The 19860-nt window shown below is 40.4% G+C and overlaps 2 protein-coding genes across 6 annotated transcripts in view; both read left to right on the forward strand.

The window, feature by feature from the left end:
* LOC137417723 (uncharacterized) overlaps nt 1-2492 on the forward strand; it is a 173325-nt gene extending 170833 nt beyond the window's left edge. For all 5 annotated transcript variants that reach the window (XM_078778417.1, XM_078778421.1, XM_078778419.1 and 2 more), the window contains one exon: nt 535-2492. In XM_078778417.1, coding sequence (XP_078634543.1) covers nt 535-1829 — 1295 coding nt within the window. In that variant the 3' untranslated portion in view covers nt 1830-2492. The remainder of the gene's footprint in view (nt 1-534) is intronic.
* Nucleotides 1-19860, forward strand: part of LOC137417722 (uncharacterized) — a 502198-nt gene that overhangs the window by 142907 nt on the left and 339431 nt on the right. The gene's annotated exons all lie outside the window — the stretch shown is intronic.

Raw genomic sequence — 19860 nt, forward strand, 5'->3', positions numbered from 1 at the left:
CGTGAAATACAGTAATCACGTGGTTCTACAAGTGCTGCATTTAACCCACTTCTACATATTGACCGCATCAAAATCTGCGCTCATTAAGGAGAACTATGGGGGTGTTTTTGACCCCCCAAAATGACCACCCCCCCCCTCCCCCCCCCCCCCCCCCCCCCTCAAAGGAAAAATTGTTTGCTCTTTTCCCTGAAACTACACACACAATTTCAATGAAACTTGCACACAACCTTCATCAACCTTGATGTGCCAATGTTTGTTCAGGGCATAAAAAAATCAAGGTCTAAGGTGGTCTGTGGAGGGTTTGAAGAAACCCAAAATAGGTATTTGCTCTTTTCTCTTAAACTGCACACACAATTCCAATGAAACTTGATCACAACCTTCATGGCCCGTGATGTAACAAAGTTTGTTAACGACATTAAAACTGTCAGGGTCTGAGTGAGTCTGTGGGGGGATTGAGTGACTGTTGTGCCTTATCCAAGTGAGCTTCAGGAGCCGCGGACCTATTTTACAAGTCATGTGATGTTGTATTTACAGGCGAATCCACTGAAACTACAAGGGAGACTGCACCTACTTTTATGAACTGCACAAACACATGCCTGCAGGACTCGGCAGAAGAAACCAACAAGAGGACCTTTTACAAACAAGCCAAACCGAAGGAGGAAATGTTTAAAGACAATAATTTTCACAAGGCTCACAATGGAAAGAAAGGTGAACATCTACACAAGTGCACACATTGTGGAAAATCTTTCAGTTATCCATCCACCCTTAAAGTACACTTGAGAATCCACAATGGTGAACGCCCATACAAATGCATAATTTGTGGAAAATCTTTTACTCAGACGTCCCCCCTTAAAAAACACATGAGAATTCACAATGGTGAACGCCCATACAAATGCACAACTTGTGGAAAATCTTTTAGTCTTCCGTCCACCCTTAAAAAACACATGAGAATTCACAATGGTGAACGTCCATACAAATGCAAAAATTGTGGAAAATCTTTTAAGCAATCCTCCATCCTTAAAACACACATGAGAATTCATAATGGTGAGCGCCCATACAAATGCACAAGTTGTGTTAAAACTTTTTATCACTCATCCCACCTTAAAAACCACATGAGAATTCACAATGGAGAACGCCCATACAAATGCACAAATTGTGGAAAATCTTTTCATCAGTTATCCCACCTTAAAACACACATGAGAATTCACAATGGAGAACGCCCATACAAATGCACAAATTGTGGAAAATCTTTTAATCAGTTATCCCACCTTAAAAACCACATGACAATTCACAATGGTGAACGCCCATACAAATGCACAAGTTGTGGAAAAGCTTTTAATCAATCATCCACCCTGAAAACCCACATGACAATTCACAATGGTGAACGTCCATACAAATGCACAAGTTGTGGAAAATCTTTTAATCGGCCATTCAACCTTAAAAACCACATGGTAATTCACAATGGTGAACGCCCATACAAATGCAAAAGTTGTGGAAAATCCTTCAGTCATTCATCCACCCTTCAAAACCACAAGAGAATTCACAATGGTGAACGCCCATACAAATGCTCAATTTGTGAAAAATCTTTTCGTCAATCATCCAACCTTAAAACACACATGGTAATTCACAATGGTGAACGTTTATACAAATGCACAACTTGTGGAAAATCTTTTAATCGTCCAGACAACCTTAAAACACACATGAGAATTCACAATGGTGAACGCCCTTACAAATGCACAACTTGTGGAAAATCTTTTAGTCGTCCAGACACCCTTAAAACACACATGAGAATACACGACGAAGAACGTTTATACAAATGCACAGTTTAAGGAGAATCATTCATTCACTCATGGAACCTCAAAAAACATTGTAGAATTCACAATGGAGAATGCCCAGAGAAATGCACACTGTGTGAAAAGCTTGTTATTCAGTCCTCTAACTTGAAGATACCAGTAGAGAACAGGGACATTGGGAGATCTGTGGAAGGGAGAGGGCTGGGGCGGGCACACGGGACAAACACATGGACACTACAAGGACTTTCAGGAAAGAAAACTGAATTTGAAGGAGTTGCGCTTGGGTTTGATTTGCGGGTGTAGAAAAGATCAAGGTTTTGGATGGGGGAGGATATGAGATGGTGGTGAAGAGCTGAAGACCTGGAGGGAGGAGTGGGATTGAAGAGAGTGTGGGACTTTATTTCAGAGGATGGAAAAAAGAGGAACAAAAGAGTGAATGTGAGCACAGAGTCTTGATTTTGGCAGTTTCACCAGAAGAGGGTTGCTGACATATTGTGCATCCTGCAGAAATGTTTGAGTGACAGAGCACAGACAGAGCAGGGGGTGCAAGGCAGGAGAGGAGTCTGTAGTAGAAAGACTGCCAACCTCCCTGCGGTAAGACAGTGAAAGGCCCTCAGAATCGGCTTCTTCAAAGACGATACCAATGATCCTAAAAAAGTTGTGGTTTATGATGTGCCAATAAAGGTGGAAAAAGTGTGATTTCATGCATTTTAATTCCACGATATAAGGCAACAAAAGGTTAAAACTTTGAAAGGGGGTGTGGACTTTCTACAGGCACTGTACATGCATACCTAGACTTTATTTGTATGTATAGATATTCACATATAATCAGAAGAAATGAAATATGTCGTAGACGTAGCTTTAATACGGTCGATCTTTAATTTTCAGACAAGCTTTCAACCAACAGGTCTTCTTCTTCGTCCACAAGAACAGCAGGCATGCATGTAAGATGTTGATATGATGTTGATGTAGGAATACAAAACATACAAAAAGCTGAGTATCGTTAATGCTCACTCATCTTCCTCGAGTTCAACGAAAGTGACCTACAGTTTACGTTAGTTTGTGCATGCGTACATATATATACACATACAAGCACATATTCATATACTGCTTCTATATTTATAAATACACTGCCTACATTTGTTAACGACATAAATAAAGGTGTAAAAGGCATGTTTATGAAAAATTGAAGTGAATGAGTTGAGGTGGATTGAATGGGTTGGAATTTCTTCAATTTCTCAAAAGGAGTCTCATAAATTACAAGCAATCAAATAAATTAAAAAATGCAAAACTCAACTATCTTCACAAGAACGACAAAAAAACATTCAAATACTTGGGTCAGGGTTACAAAAGTTTTAGCATCTTTTTTTACTAAATAAATACAAGTATGGAAGCCATTGATAGTATCTATGATTTGGATGATACGATTATCATTTCAAACTCTATGAAAAAGGAAGACTATTTTAAGGTAAATGCTATAACAGGAACAGACTGGAATTCAAACAGAGCAAAAAGTTTTGAAATAAATCATCAACAAACTTAGTTGAATCTAGCTGATAGTTTCTTGTTGTGTAAATTTAAATTCACTAAGGCTGCGAATAACACTAATGCTACACTCGTAAATGATTTCTTCTGGAAAATGTTTGATAGTGTCCGTTTGTATATTGGAACACAAGAGGTTGAAGTGGTTGATTATGTCTCTGCTACATCTGAAATGATGAAATTTACACTATATTCGTTTAGTGATAGAATGGATAAGGGAGCTGTTGAAGGTTTTATTCCTGACATGACACCAGGAAAAGAAAATGACCCTGGTTTTAGTCAAAGGAAGGCAATGTATAATGATGAAACAAAAGCAGAAAATAGTTTTCCCGTAGCAGTTCCCCTTAAGGGTATATTTGTATTTTGTGATTTTGATAAAGTTTTGTATGGACTTAAAATTCGATTTCAACTACAAAGGAATGATAATGAAAATAGATTGCTTTTTGGTGCTGCTAATGCTTTTGGTGATAATAATAAATTTGTTATTAATGATTTGTGTTGGTATATTAGTGAATATACTCTTAATCTTAAAACGGAAGAGATGTTAAATAGAAGACTTAACTCAAAGAAACCACTAAATGTATCATACCTTAAAAGAAGATGTCAACACGTTAAACTGGAACACACTACCTACACTTGGAATTTAGGTGTTCTTCAAGGAAAGCCACGATACCTATGGCTCATTTTTAAGAAACCAGATGGAGATGAAGGTACTGATAAGAATAATGCGCTGAGTGGTAATGCTAAGGTGAAACAACTTCAGGTTTCTCTTGATGGTACATTTTATCCGCGAGATAGATTGGAAATTGATTGGGAAAAAAAATGATTATGCAGAAGCCTACAAGTCTTACCAAAAGGTGTGTGAAAGCAATGGTAATAATGATCCTATTTTGAATATGGTTGCATTTCAAAAACTTTATACAATCTACGCAATTGACCTGAGTTCCCAAAAGGAAACTATAAAGTCTAATAGAGTGGATACTTCTCTATACATAGAAAGAAGGGAGAGTGAAGAAGTTGATACATATTGTTTGCTTTTGGAAGAAACAGAATTGCAGATTAATACAGATATTGGTGTTATGATTAATATCACAATGATTTTTCTAATGAATAAATGAGAAGGAAAGAACCAACTGGGGTATATATTGATAAAATCAATCTTGATAAACTATTGTCTTTTATTCAAAATAAAAAGCCTTGTATTATTAATCTATCTATAATTCCAGCAATCTCTGTGTGTCTGTGTGTCTGTGTGTCTGTGTGTCTGTGTGTTTGTCTGTGACCGCTGTTTCTCGACAACCACGGGTCCGATATACTTGAAACTTGCCAGGTATATTGCTGGGGACCCGAGGATGTGCCTTTTCAAGGTTTTAAATTAATCGGAGAAGTACTTACCGAGCTATGTCCAAAAAACGCTTCAACCAATCAGAGAGCAGCGAGCTATCACGTGTGCCGAACGTGGCGATCAGACTCTGCCTCGGACGGCACATTTGACAGCGTATTCATTTATTTCACGTTGGAAAACTATGTTGCCGTTAAACTATGTTTTAAAACGATTTCAAACTGCGATTAAATTAAAACGATTCATCGTAACTGCGATTTGCGAACTTCCGGCAGCCAATCACAGAACGCTTTGTTGCGTAGGCGTGGCCGATGTGAGACGAGCGGAGCTGAGCGCGTTACGAGCTGACCGCCATTACGGTACGTAATTCGATTTCTTATGCGCATTATTTCTCCCAATTCAGTCAGAGCGAAGGGCGGAAGCGAAGAGCGTTGTTTTTTTTGTTTACGGGCGTACGGGCGGGGTAGAGCGTACGGGTAGCGTTTTTTTTTTTTTTTGGCAAGGAACGGGCACCCACGTACGGGCAATGCCCTAGTGTTAATACAATTCAAAGAAAAGGAGCAGTAAGAATTGATGTTTTACTCACAAGAGAGCAGGTAAAAACACTAAATGATACTGGATCACTTAAATTTAAAATATCAAAACCTATGTCAAAGAAATATTCAATAATAGAGACGAGAGGAGGATTTCTCCCATTTCTAATTCCTTTATTTGCTGGTTTAAGGAGCATTGACGGGTGGTATTTCGGCAGCGGTAAAAACTGCGAACGAAAGGAAGGCACAACTAAAAGCTCAAAAAGAATTGGAAAGACGTAACAAGGAGTTGGAGAAACAAATTAGTGGAAGTGGTGTAATTGTAGATTTTGCTCAAAAACTTGAAAGTCTACCTGATAAAGCTAGATTGTTAGTTGGAGATATGCTTTCCTCTATCGCTCAAGCGGGTGTTAAACTAACTAAACGGGGTAATGGATTATATCTTTCTCATAAATAAATGGATAAATGGTTTAAACAATTTGGAAAGAATACAACGTCAAATATAGAACTTGCAAATTATTGTAAAAAAAACTAATAATTGATAATGTGGTTATTTGTATGAGAGATGAATTAACAAAGTTGTCCAAGAATAAAAAGAATATTATTATGATATTTGGACACACAGAATGGTTCTCATTGGGTTTGTATTCATAATAGGCAGGATAAATATTATTTTGATAGTTATGGTATGCCACCACCTGTTGAAGTAATACAATTCTTACAGAATGGAGTTTATCAAACATTTCAAGTCCAAGACATTAATTCTAAATGTTGTGGCCAATTATGTTTATATGTATTATTTCAACTCAATAATAATGAAAATTTTTATGATGTCATTTTTAATCTAATATAAATGACATGTCGGAAAAGATGGTTCTATCTTTGGAGTATCCCAAGATAGTCCTTGAGCCAGACCAAAAGTAATGCTCCGGCGGGGGGAGTAATTCTCATTATGATTTTCCATTAGACCAATGTCTCAAGTGTCAGAAAAGGTGTGATGGACATCTGAGAACGGTAGCTTAGTGCCCGGATGGACGCCATCTTTGAAACCACCCAGCTCGAAAATGCCCATTTGGTGGGGTACATTGTTGCACGTGTATCTGGACTTCTATACTAGCTATCGATGTGCGGTTGACGACTAAATATACGTCCGATGTGTACCGTCTAAATAAAAAATAATATGAAGCATTTTGTTTTAGATTAATTATTATAAAAATCAATTATCGAAAAAAAATCATATATTTTTCAATATTTTATTATTAGACTTGTACTTTTTTTAGTGAAACAACACTGGTATGATTTTCCAAATTATGCATTGTGCTACACCGTTTATCTGTCTATAAAAATAACTCAAAAACTAAAACATATCATCCACCACGAGTTTACAACAAATAAATGTAAAGAGGCATAAAATGACTTAGGCCGCCGCTGGCATTATCTATTCTGACGATAACGCAAGTTAGGAATGTCGTACGGAGAGGATTTTAACACCATACGATATCTAATAAGCAGGCGGAAATTGTTACATAGGAAATCTGCACTTTGGTGGCCATCTTGGATTTCAAAATGGCCGCCAATTATATTAATTATTCATTACTAGAGTTTGGAAAGACGTATGGAGCTGATTTTAACACCATACGATGTATATTCCTAATAAGCAAGCGGAGGTATCATTGAACATGTCATGTTTTAGTCAAATAACACCGGTATGATCTTCCAAATTATACATTTTGCTAAACCGTTTATCTGTCTATAAAGATTTTCAGGCAATTTGGCCTGCATTATAATAGAGAACAACATATGCTATACAATATACAGTGCACACAAAGTTAATCATCAGAGTCGCCATCAGAGTCATTGGCATCCTGAGCCACGATAGCATCATCCTGCACCATGTTGGAGCATCCCTGCAGCTTACACACAACAGTGCACTTCAACCCATTCAGTATGCAGGAGCAATCTGACGGTCGACACGTCCTTCTGCATGTGCATGAGATGAGATTCAAGACGACATCTGGAGCTGGTAGACCCGCCATCCATCGGATTGTGAGCGAACCGCCATCATCGAGTTCCCAACCATGTCCTGCTGATGGTGTTGGGACGTCTGGTAGGTTTTCAAGGCTGCGTCGCCAGATAGCCGCCTGATAGTTGGCCCTAAGCGTATGCTGCATCAAGGAGTCTTCACAAGGCGGCAATTGTCCAGATTCGATCTGGCCCTTCTTTGCACAGAACATGTGATAACGGAGCGAATTAACACCGACGATCTTCGTGTTCTTGGCGTACAGCTGACACGTGAAGGCCTGAATGCTATTGAAGACGTCTGTTGGTACATTCCACGAAGATCCCAGATCTGTGAATGCTTGAAGATACAGCTCATTCGCTTGCACAAGCTTCAAAGCCTTTATCTTTCCTTGGCTAGCCAGAGCACCCACAGTGTCACACCCGCTCCATGCATGAAGCCCTGGCAATGCACTGCAAACTCCAGACCCCAATACCGCAGCCAACTTTCCAACGTCGATCATTCTGACTCGAACCTTTGTTCCTCGTCTGATGAAGAGCTGACTATCGATGGTTCTGCTGAGATGAAGACTGATGATCAGAACGTCGGTGTCATCTGCCACTAAGATGATCGTCTTGTAGTGGGTAGCGGCGTGCTTTGCGTGGAGAAACATACGCGTGTCTGCTTCCTCGTGGCTACATTCGAGTGCTTGCACCAACTTCCACCTATCGCGGGTCAGTACCAGACATTTTTCACCACAGGTGACATACAGTGTTCTGTTGCCTAGCTTTTCGCGATTTGTTTCATGTTTCCACGACTCCGCCAGAAACACAACCAGTTTCTCCTTTGTCTGGCTGCAAGCAAGGAGACGCCGCCAGTTCATGATTTTGTGTGCGGGTCTGATCTCGCTGAAACTGATGCCTTCATTTGAACCGCGGTTCACACGCTCAGCTGCTTTGATGGATTCTTCTGTGTATGTGTCAAAGACAACATCGATGCGCTCACTGCCTTGACCAGCGTGAAGCGCTGCAGCAAGGATGCGGTCAGATAGTTCTTCGAACGTGTCGTTCTCGCCATGCATCTTTTGTATGAGAGCCATCGCATCAATTATTGTTGCACTTCGCTTGTCAACGTTCTCGGCTGGTTCCACAAGACCTTCCATGTGTTTCGCAAGTGCAGCTTTGTTCGTTTTTTTCATTGACCCATCAACGTTTGCCAAAGACCATGGTAACGGCCCTAGTGGGTGACAAAGAACAAGTTGCATGTCGAGGTTCCTTGTCTTGGCGATGAGTATCATGGTGGCAAACAGTTGTCTGTCAGCTCTCAGGACGATCTCCTTGTTTGTGCCCTTCACAACTTTCTGCTTGATCTTACCAAAGGTCTTCAAGTTTAGCTTGTTCAATGTGTCATGGAAGCCTGTTCCCTCTTCAAGACGTTTCTGGAAGCTTTGATACGCCGCTTCCCCCTTTTGCAGGGTGTTGAGTAGGTCATTAGAAACGTCCTCCCTCGCAGCCGCTCCGGTAGATATACTGAGAAGACATGACGGATCATCGGCGAATGGATTGGTCCAGTCATTTTCCAGTAGATCACAGATAGCTGTGACGCCAGACTCATCACGTTTGATGCGAGAAGTAGACAAGTCAGGGTGCTTGGCGTGAGATGTGTCGCTGCCATTCACAAGGATAGTTTCTCGTAGTTGCCTCAGTGCAGTAGCCCGATTTTCTGCAGTTAGATAGTATCGTGACACAGCCCCTTGGCGAAGACTAAAACCTCGTGTTCCTCCAGCTGTTTGCGTATCTTTGTTTACTGTTTCTTCTGTTGTCTGATCAACAGCGATTCTGGCAAATGGATTCCCTGGTCTAAGCTGTACGGAGAAGTAGCCTTGATTGAAATGCCTGTACAACTCGGGGCATGTTTCGTGGAGTTGCGTCATCTGTGCATAGTACACTGGTAGATATCTAGCATAGTTCACCTTCTTCATTGCGAAACACCAAGGGATCACTCTTCTGACACAAGCCAAGTGAAGCATCCAGTCGCCTTCTCTATCCGCACGAATCAACCCCAGCAGGGTCTCTACCATATCAATATACATCATCCAGAAGCGAGCCAGGTCTCCATGTTTGGTTCGCAGAAAATGTAGGTATTTCGCGAACATGTCAAAGCTCTGTACACATGAATCATCATCGAGAGCAGCAGCGAGAGTCTCGTGGCAAACATCCTCCTTGATGCTGCGAATTTTGAGGTCAGTGCTTCGAATCTGGGGTTCCTTGTCAGGATGATTGCTTTCTATCCACACCTGGAAGCCCTTCCAAATGATGCGCATTAGTGCCTCGTACATCAACTTGTGGAGTCGCACAGCACGGTTGTATTGCTTGCCTTCCAGAACCCTGTTGATGGAACCTTCAGCGATTACTCCTGACTCAACAGCTACATCCCGAAGGCCTGCATCTCCAAACATTTTCCCAATGCTCGACATGAAGTTACAGATGGTATGGAAGTTCCCCATCATGAGCACGATTCTTCCATATCGATCGACATCTTTCCATGCTATTTCGGTCGCCTTCGCAAATAGTGCCTGGTCTAGCACCACCGGTATACGCTCAAGCTGAAGTGATGACATGATGTTCAGAGCTTCTCTGAGGATTTCTTGCACTGTTGCCATATCTGTGGCAGGCGCGTTTATAGTCGGCAGGTAGCCAACTACATCTTCCGTCACCTGAACACGATCTCTAGTCATGATGTTGAAACCAGTCCACGAACTGATTGTCTGGTCGCATGGTTCCAGCATGCGAGTCATAATCCATACGTGATTTCGGCGCTGCGCAAGGGATGTTGCGCCTGCAAGAGTGTCAGAAAGATCTGCAGGCTTGATTGCAGGTGGGCCCTCTCGTTTCCCACCGCTGTATATTGGAACTAAATCGCTGGATGACGGGATAGATCGCTTCTTATCTGCTTTGGATACTGCCGATGGAGGTTGGGGCGGCAAACACGACTGCGACTTCGGTTGGACGATGATACCGTTGACGCGATGCGATGTTCCGCCACCACTCAGCGATTCCTCTAGCCTGTCGATGTTATCGAATGCTAATACAGTCGGGACCGAAGGGTGCACATGTGACGGAAGTGGTACTGTATCTTTCTCCACACTTGCTAATTTGTCTATGCATAGCGCTGTCTCGATTTCTTCCAGAACTGTGTACGAACATCCGTGCCCGAGTCGATTCAATATTCTGATGACCTCTGTATTACCGGTGAGCATTTTCATGACCCACGGAAGTAGGACATGCTTCGATGTTCTGATGGTACCCCGGTGTACAGCATTGATGATATCTTGAGCCATCGACCATACCAGTGTGTTGGCACGCGCAGAGCTACCCCCACTCCCGCAAATCAAAGTATGCAGAAATACACGAAGAGAATCTGGTATCTTCACGTAATCTGAAGTGAGTTCTGCTGGCTGAGGCGGCCAACGTTCATTGTAATGAGCATCTTTGATCTGGTGTCGCAGTGAAGTAGCTGCACGCACAATGTTACTTTCACCGTCCGTTCGTTCAAATGCTTTCACTTCTGCTTTCAGGTTTACGCACTCTGCAGCAATCTCTCGCTTTGTCAGATTATCGGGCATCAAGTATACACGGTGTTTCACATTGAAGAAGATGAGCGATTCTCCAAACTCTCTTTGTAATGGGCGCTGCAGATTCTTCTTGATGGAGTCACGAACATCAACTGAAAATGTATCTGAAGACAGGATATCTGTTGCAACATCAACTATTGGAACAATCCTCGGGTTCAAGAACAAGTCAGTGCGAATGAAATTGAATATACATCGTATCATTTCTTTTTTCTCGATATTATCTTCAATGTCAGTTTCTACTTGAGGTTTTTGGGGCCGTGTGTAGTTTCTATAGCAGGAGAAGTGGTAGTGAGCCTCAGCTGCAACCATATCTCGTGTAGTCAATGCCAAAACTCTCTCATCATTGCGAGCTGTCGCAGCATCTCTTATTGTCTTATCTGCTCGAAGTTCAACAGCCAAGACAACTGTTTCACGGGTACGACTGCCTTTTATGAATTTTGAAGCACGCTGGCAAAAAATGCATTTATCATCGTAGACCGTTGAAGTTGATCCTGTCTCTTCCCGTGATGATCGCCGTCGCACCGCATCACCAGTATCAACTGAAGAACTTCTAGCTGCATTGGTCAAAGTAGCTAGGTGGTTTTTGTGAGTGAAGTCTGATCTACAAGCCCTATGGTATAATATTGGAATATTAGGAAGTTCAACTGCGCCTTCTTGGACTAGTTTTAGAATTGGATAAAAGTTTCTAACTGCGGCTGCCTCACACAATGTCTTCCAAGAACTGTTGCCCGCTGCCTTGCTTAGTTCAGAGAGTGGCGACTTCTTGCTGCACAGGATGCACGTTCCGGACTCAGGTTCAATCTTCGCCCGTTTCGCCTCGACACCGGCCATCTCAGCTGAAAGAACAAAAAGACTGACGTTAGATTACTCCGATATCCGAAAAGCTCGCCAGCTTACATAGACATACTCATCCAAGTCAGTGAACATGTTAGATGGCGCCACAATACAACTCTATAATAGAGTTGTATGTGGCGCCATCTAACATGTTCACTTTTAGTTCTTAAGCCACCCACCCCCCCGTCCCCCCGTCACAGAAATTAATCAGGTCACCGCAACAAATCTCAGACTGAGATATAGAATATAGAATATAGATATAGAATAGACTGACGTCACTTTCGGCACTGGGTTCTGTGGGTTGATTATCGGCGGGAAATTCCAACTGACATCGTTTCGGTTTGTGGAAAGTGCATGCCTTTTCATATATTTTTTGTGTACACTCGTGGTGGATGATATGTTTTAGTTTTTGAGTTATTTTTAAAGACAGATAAACGGTGTAGCACAATGCATAATTTGGAAAATCATACCAGTGTTGTTTCACTAAAAAAAGTACAAGTCTAATAATAAAATATTGAAAAATATATGATTTTTTTTCGATAATTGATTTTTATAATAATTAATCTAAAACAAAATGCTTCATATTATTTTTTATTTAGACGGTACACATCGGACATATATTTAGTCGTCAACCGCACATCGATAGCTAGTATAGAAGTCCAGATACACGTGCAACAATGTACCCCACCAAATGGGCATTTTCGAGCTGGGTGGTTTCAAAGATGGCGTCCATCCGGGCACTAAGCTACCGTTCTCAGATGTCCATCACACCTTTTCTGACACTTGAGACATTGGTCTAATGGAAAATCATAATGAGAATTACTCCCCCCCCCCCCCCCCCCCCCCGGAGCATTCACTTCAAAAAATGGCCGGTTGGCTCAAGGACTAAGAGTTGGATATTGATTTATCAAATGATTATACAAAGGCACAGGCTGGACGACAAAAATATAATTTAACAAAAACTATTAATATGAAGAATACTTATAAATTAATCAATTATCCAAGCCCCACAGATGCAAATGATTTGGTGAGATTCAGTGATTTAACAAAATATTCTACAGCAATCTCTTTTTCAAACAAGTAGAATTTAGAACCACAACACCTGGACCTACAAACCATACACCTTTCCTTATTGTCCCCCCCGTCGCACAGCGTAGCGAAAGGGGGACTATGGCTTTCCCCTCCGTCCGTGTGTCCGTCCGTCCGTCCGTGTGTGTGTGCGTGCGTGCGTGTTTGCATGCATGCGTGCGTAAGCGAAGGACCGCATTCAAATTTGGTGTGTGGGTGCAACCCACGTCAAAATCCAAGATGGCCGCCGCCATGTATGTCTGATGCCATGTATGTCTGATGCCATGTATGTCTGAACCTTGTGAGATGAATATCTTGAAAAATAAGCGAAGTACCAACTTCTAATCTGGTGTGTGGGTGTATCTAGGCATAAGGAAGAACGCTATTGAAAATTGGGTCGCCACGTCAAAATCCAAGATGGCCGCCGCCATGTATGTCTGAACCTTGTGAGATGAATATCTTGGAAAAATAAGTGAAGTACCAACGTCTAATTTGGTGTGTAGGTGTATCTCGGCATAAGGAAGAACACTATTGAAAATTGGGTCGCCACGTCAAAATACAAGATGGCCACCACCATATATATGTCTGAACCTTGTGAGCGAAATATCAAGAAAAATAAGCGAAGTACCAACTTCTAATCTGGTTTGTGAGTGTATCTCGGCACAAGCAAGAACGCTGTTTAAAATTGGGTCGCCACGTCAAAATCCAAGATGGCCGCCGCCATATATGTCTGAAACTTGAGATGAATATCTTGAAAAATAAGCGAAGTACCAACTTCTAATTTGGTGTGTGGGTGTATCTCGGCATAAGGAAGAATGCTATTGAAAATTGGTTCGCCACGTCAAAATCCAAGATGGCCACCACCATATATATGTCTGAACCTTGTGAGCGAAATATCTCGAAAAATAAGCGAAGTACCAACTTGTAATCTGGCGTGTCGCTGTATTTAGGCACAAGGAAGAACGCTGTTTAAAATTGGGTCGCCACGTCAAAATCCAAGATGGCCGCCGCCATGTATGTCTGAACCTTGTGAGATGAATATCTTGAAAAATAAGCGAAGTACCAACTTCTAATTTTGTTTGTAGGTGTATCTCCGCATAAGGAAGAACGCTATTGAAAATTGGGTCGCCACGTCAAAATCCAAGATGGCCGCCACCATATATATGTCTGAACTTTGTGAGTGAAATATCTTGAAAAATAAGCAAAGTACCAACTTCTAATTTGGTGTTTGGGTGTATCTAGGCACAAGGAAGAAGGCTATTGAAAATTGGGTCGCCACGTCAAAATCCAAGATGGCCGCCGCCATGTATGTCTGAACCTTGTGAGCGAAATATCATATCAAAGCATGTTTTCTGCGTCTTCCACTTTGTCAACTCACATCACTTCACCGACGGGGGACCTAGGCGTAACGCTTGTTAAATTTAACAATCTACTTAAAATTGAATTATTTAAAGAAGGATGCTTAGTTGGTATGATAATAGAAAAATGGGGTTATGTTATGTCTGATTTGGGGTACAATTGGACTTTTTCAATAAACCTACAAGACCTATACAATTTAAATAATTCTCGTATCGAAGAATATTACCCACTTGGTGAGGATAATGAGATATGTGGAAGCATAATTTAAAAAAATAAATACACGATTTCAAGAATAGAAAATTATATTATGGCGAAGTGATAGTTTATATGACAAAGAACGAAGGAAATCGGATAAAGATAGAAAGCCGAGGAATACAAACCGATTTAACAATAATTGGAAGATGGGGTGGTATTACCTGTCATAATATTAATCTCACATATATTTCAGAAACATGAATTTTTTTATACATAAATGGCAGGGAGAAGACTACAAGAGAATTATAAATTTTGTATTCAAGGATACTTACAAGAAAAGGGTGTTCGATATTACATTCCTTATGAATTAGAACATAGACATGGGAATTTTGTAATTAAGAAATGGCCTTATAGTGACATTGATAAACCCTCAAATGAAGATTTGATTAAAATATTAAATAAAAATAAACTTCTCAAAGTTATGAAATATGAAACTCTTTTAGAAATCATCAACAAATCTTATTGGTATCCTATTATGAGAAAAATAATTACAGAGACAAGAATATCTGAAAATCCAGATGAATATATGGATAATATTCTGTGGGGAGATGGTTTAATGGTAGCAAGGGATGAGGAAGGAGTTGAAGAAGAGAAGGAAGAGAGTGAGAAAAAGGAGAAGGATGAGAGGGAGGAAAGAGAGAGGGAGAAAAAGGAGAAGGAGGAAAAGAGAGAAGAAAGGAGAAAAGAGAGAAGGAAAAGAGTGAAAACAAGGAGAGGAAGGAGAGGGAGGAAAAATATGGAAATCAGTGAGATTAATAAACTAATAAATAAACTTTTAGGCTAACCCCCGCTCTAGCAGGGAAAATGGCCTTAAAATGCATGTTGTTGTGTTGTAGTGAGATTAATAAACGATTGAAGGTGTTACAGAAAATAAATCAAACTCAACGCACTGAGGAGGAAAACGAAGAAATTCAAAGTCTAATTAAAATATAATTTTCAAGAATAACGACATCAATGTCTTCAATTTCAGGAAGGAGATTTAAACGAGAAACTGGGGCTAAAGAAGAAGAAAGAAAAGATTATATGGTTGATGATGTTGGTGTTGTTGACTTTCGTTAGTTTTATTTTTTAATATATGGAGGAGAGAGTGAAGGCATTTCTAAGGATTCTTTATGTTTTAAAAATCAAGATGGAAATGTATATGTTGGAAACCAAAAAAGTTTTCACACTCTGTATGGATTTTTCCCATAAATAAATGAGTTATTGTGTTAAATGTAAAAAGAAAACTAAAACTAAAAATATGTCGTATGTTAAAAGTAAAAATAATAGAGTTTATCAAAAGGGAAGATGTTTAGTGTGTGGCTCTAAAAAGTGTCAATTCATTTCTCAGCATAAAAGTGGGGGAGATATCCAAAAGTTTTTGTCAGGGAGTAAATTTACAACAACTGGAATACCAGGGGAATTACACCTACCAGGGTATTCTTTCTGTGGACCAGGAACAAACTTGGATAAAAGATTAGATGAGGCTGACAATCCTAAACCTTGGTCTAAACCTCTAAATAGGGTTGATGAAGTGTGTATGAAGCATGATATTGCTTATGGGAATACCACTACAGTGGATGAAAAACACGAAATCGACAGAGAAATGTTGTATAATCTATCTTTGATACAAAATCCAATGTTGAGAGAGAAAGTTGATAGGTTTTTGTGAAAAAATTGATAAGTGTGTAATTGAAACTTGGTCTTCGTTATCAATGTGTTTCACCCTCAAAAATCCAGCCCTCAAAAAACTATTAAGCTCGAATGATGTCATCAAGACTGAGGAGCTTTTGGCTGATGAATTGCATAAACCTATAATCACAAATTTTTTAAAAAGGAAAGTTTATTCTAAAGGCACCGACCACATTTGGTCCACTGATTTAATTGAACTAAATAATGATAAGGGATATAAGTATGTTTTAACCGTTATTGATTTGAGGAGTACATTTGCATGGGTTATTCCTTTGAAAAATAAAAGGGGTAATACTCTTATGTTAGCTTTCAGTGGAATATTTAGTAAAAGCAAAAGGAAACCAAAGACGTTATGGACTGATGAGGGAACAGAGTTCTATAACAAAATATTTATGAAATTTCTTAAGGGGTAGGGTATTACATTATACAGCATCTTTAATGAAGGAAAGGCAGTTGTTATTGAGCGTTTTAATCGCACTTTGAAAGAGAGACTATATAAAAAATTCACACAACTCGGTTCTCAACAATGGGTATATTTAATTAAGGATATTGTTGATAATTACAATAATACAGTTCATTCATGAACAAAATCAAAACCATCAGAAACATTTACAAAATTAGAATATGAAAAGGAGATTAATTTGAGAAGGCCCAAGTTCAAAGCTAGTGATATTGTAAAAATATGCAAATGAAAAAGTCATTTTGAGAAAGGTTATACAAAGAGATGGACTAATGAATTATTTAAAATCGTTGATGTAATGGTTACAGTCCCTTGGACCTATAAATTATATGATTTGAATGGGGAAGAAATCTTGGATTCATTTTATTCACAGGAATTACAAAAGACACAAATAAGCAGATAATGCCCTTGATATCAATGGGTTGGCACTTCACAATCCTCTAATCTAATATACACCGCTGTGGACACTCGAGAGCCAAGTCCGGGGTGTATAGAAGGGGGCATATGCTGAGGTATTAAAATAATAAATAAACAATATATGTAATGGAGGATGTTCTTTGATCTGTGAACCCCAAACACAGAATCCTCAATGAATAATCAGTCAAGACTTAACTTTTGTTTGTTGTTGTGTGTGTGTGTGTGTGTGTGTGTGTGTGTGTGTGTGTGTGTGTGTGTGTGTGTGTGTGTGTGTGTGTGTGTGTGTGTGTGTGTGTGTGTGTGTGTGTGTGTGTGTGTGTGTGTGTGTGTGTGTGTGTGTGTGTGTGTGTGTGTGCGCGCGCGTGTGTGCGTGCGCGCGCAATGGGGGACGCTAGATCTGTGAACCCCAAACACAGAATCCTCAACTGAAGTCAGTCAAGGCCATTGTTTGTTCGGCTGGGTCGTTGAGTTTGTGCGCTTCGGAGGAGAAAGGAGGAAGTTGAAGCGTGTCTTGCTCTCTCTTGGCCGACTTTCGTTGTGGAATGTCACGCTTTGTCTCGGGTGCACTTGTGAGGAGAACGTGTGGAGCGGGGTGAACCTTTGCAATGTCGGAGGAGGGTGTGTTGGTTGACGGTAGTGCTCTTCGGAGAACGAGGTGGTCACGAGCAAACCAAAGAAGGCTATCCTGCCTGCTTGCTTCACGCCGGCGGCTCGCTACGGGCGCGATTCCGTGCCATCTTGTGAGCTTACTGCGCCGCAACTCGGGTTTGACAACCAGCAAGCTCCTACCAGCTATTTGAGACGCAAAGCTAAGTGTCAGCCAGCTTAAAACTAACCAATTCATTTTCTTTTGTCATTCCCCTTGTGTGTTTTTGTCAGCGTGGAGGGTCCTTCGAAGTAGCAAATAATCATCTTACCTCGACATTCTTTTTATCGTATTGCATTTATTTTCAATAAACTATTATTTGTTGCCTTTCATTTGTTGTACTGTTGATTTTCCCTGTCTCGTTTCTGTGTTTGTGGGTGAGAGAAATAAACCCTGTGGCTTTTGTTCGTGTAGGTAAGCACCATGGTTTCCTTCGCCTGTGCACGACAGACTGACCGGCAATTTTCGGCTTATTCACCTTGGAGTTTCAGCAAACTGTTTGGCTTTCTGCTGCCCGTGATCTTGATCACCTGCGACCCGACAATATCATTGGGAAAATCCAAGCTTTTTAGTCATACAGTATACGTATTTCCATCAAGAATATGTTTTTATTTTTCTCCAGTGAAACAAATACATACATACATGTTAGATTTGGGTACGTTTGTCAGAATGTTGAATGATAAATGATGTTACGAGTATTGAACAGAATCTGATATATTTTTCAGGGCATGTGATGTTATGTTTACAGGTAAATCCACTGAATCTACAAGGGAGACTGCACCTACTTTTATGAACGACACAGACACATGCCCGTAGGACTCACCAAATGAATCCATCACGAGGACTTTTTACAAACAAGAAAAATTAAATGAGGAAATGTTTGCAGAGAATAATTTTCATAAGGCTCACAAAGGAAAGAAAGGTGAACATCCACACAAATGCACAGTTTGTGCAAAATATTTGAATTGGTTATCCACCCTTAAAACGCACATGAGTATTCACAATGGTGAACGCCCATGCAAATGCACAAATTGTGGAAAATCCTTCATTCATTCATCCCACCTTAAAAAGCATTTGAGAATTCACAATGGTGTGCGCCCTTACAAATGCTCAATTTGTGAAAAATATTTTACTGAGTCATCCAACCTTAAAACACACATGAGAATTCACAATGGTGAACGCCCATGCAAATGCACAACTTGTGGAAAATCCTTCAGTCATGCATCCAACCTTAAGACACACGTGAGAATTCACAATGGTGAATGCCCATACAAATGCACAACTTGTGGAAAATCTTTTAAACAGTCATCCACCCTTAAAACACACATGATAATTCACAATGGTGAACGCCCATACAAATGCACAACTTGTGGAAAACCTTGGCGTCATCTATCCAACCTTAAAGTGCACATAAGAATGCATGATGAAGAACGTTTATACAAATGCACAGTTTAAGGAGAATCATTTATTCACTCATGGAACCTCAAAAAACATTTTAGAATGCTCAGAGAAATGCACACTGTGTGAAAAGTTTGTTATTAAGTAACTGAGCAAAAGGCAGGCTTTATATACAGTCAAGGCAAGATGTTTATCATAGCCATTCCCAGCAAGCTAAGCAATTTCAAAGAAAGGGGGAAGTTGAACGACTCCCCCCTCCTTTATCCTTTCCTGTCAGAACTGCCGAAGTGGGACAAACCCAAGGACGATTCCCACACATTGTTCTTCTGAGCTCATCTCTTCTGGCAGATGTATACCAGACCTTAGGGCTCTCACATGGAAAGGAATTGTGAAAGTTGTTTTCCAATTGTAGTTTGAACTGGGCATGAACTCAGCCTTCTTGAAGTATAAATGAATTAAATGTTTAAAGCAAATTACAAACAAAAGCATGATCCCCACAGTCCCTCCTCTTGTTTCTATTGAGACAATGTATTAAAGAAACAATTTAACAAAAGCATGCAGGCATTTCTTCATACTCCGCAGTCCATCTTCTTATGCCCGTGCGCGCCTGGGGAAGCTTCCAGCTCACCCTTGACCCAACGTAGGCCTCTTGCCTTTGTCAACCCCAATCTTTGGACTGAGTACGCAAGACTATGGAAAACCGAGACAAAGCTTCACCTACAATGCTCAATCTAATGGTGGTAAATTGTCACCAATCAAACCCTCGTGATCAGCCTCTCCTTTCTCTGAACCTCCATGTTGTAACAGCAACTCGTTGGGAGCCAGACCCGAAGCTAAATTGACAGGGATTAGACTCGCACTGAGAGCTTGTAATGCATAGGAAGAAACAGGAACAGTCAGTTTCCACAC

The sequence above is a fragment of the Myxine glutinosa genome, chromosome 5 (assembly GCF_964187855.1).
Source record: "Myxine glutinosa chromosome 5, kmMyxGlut1.1, whole genome shotgun sequence".
Classification (NCBI taxonomy): Eukaryota; Metazoa; Chordata; class Myxini; order Myxiniformes; family Myxinidae; genus Myxine; species Myxine glutinosa.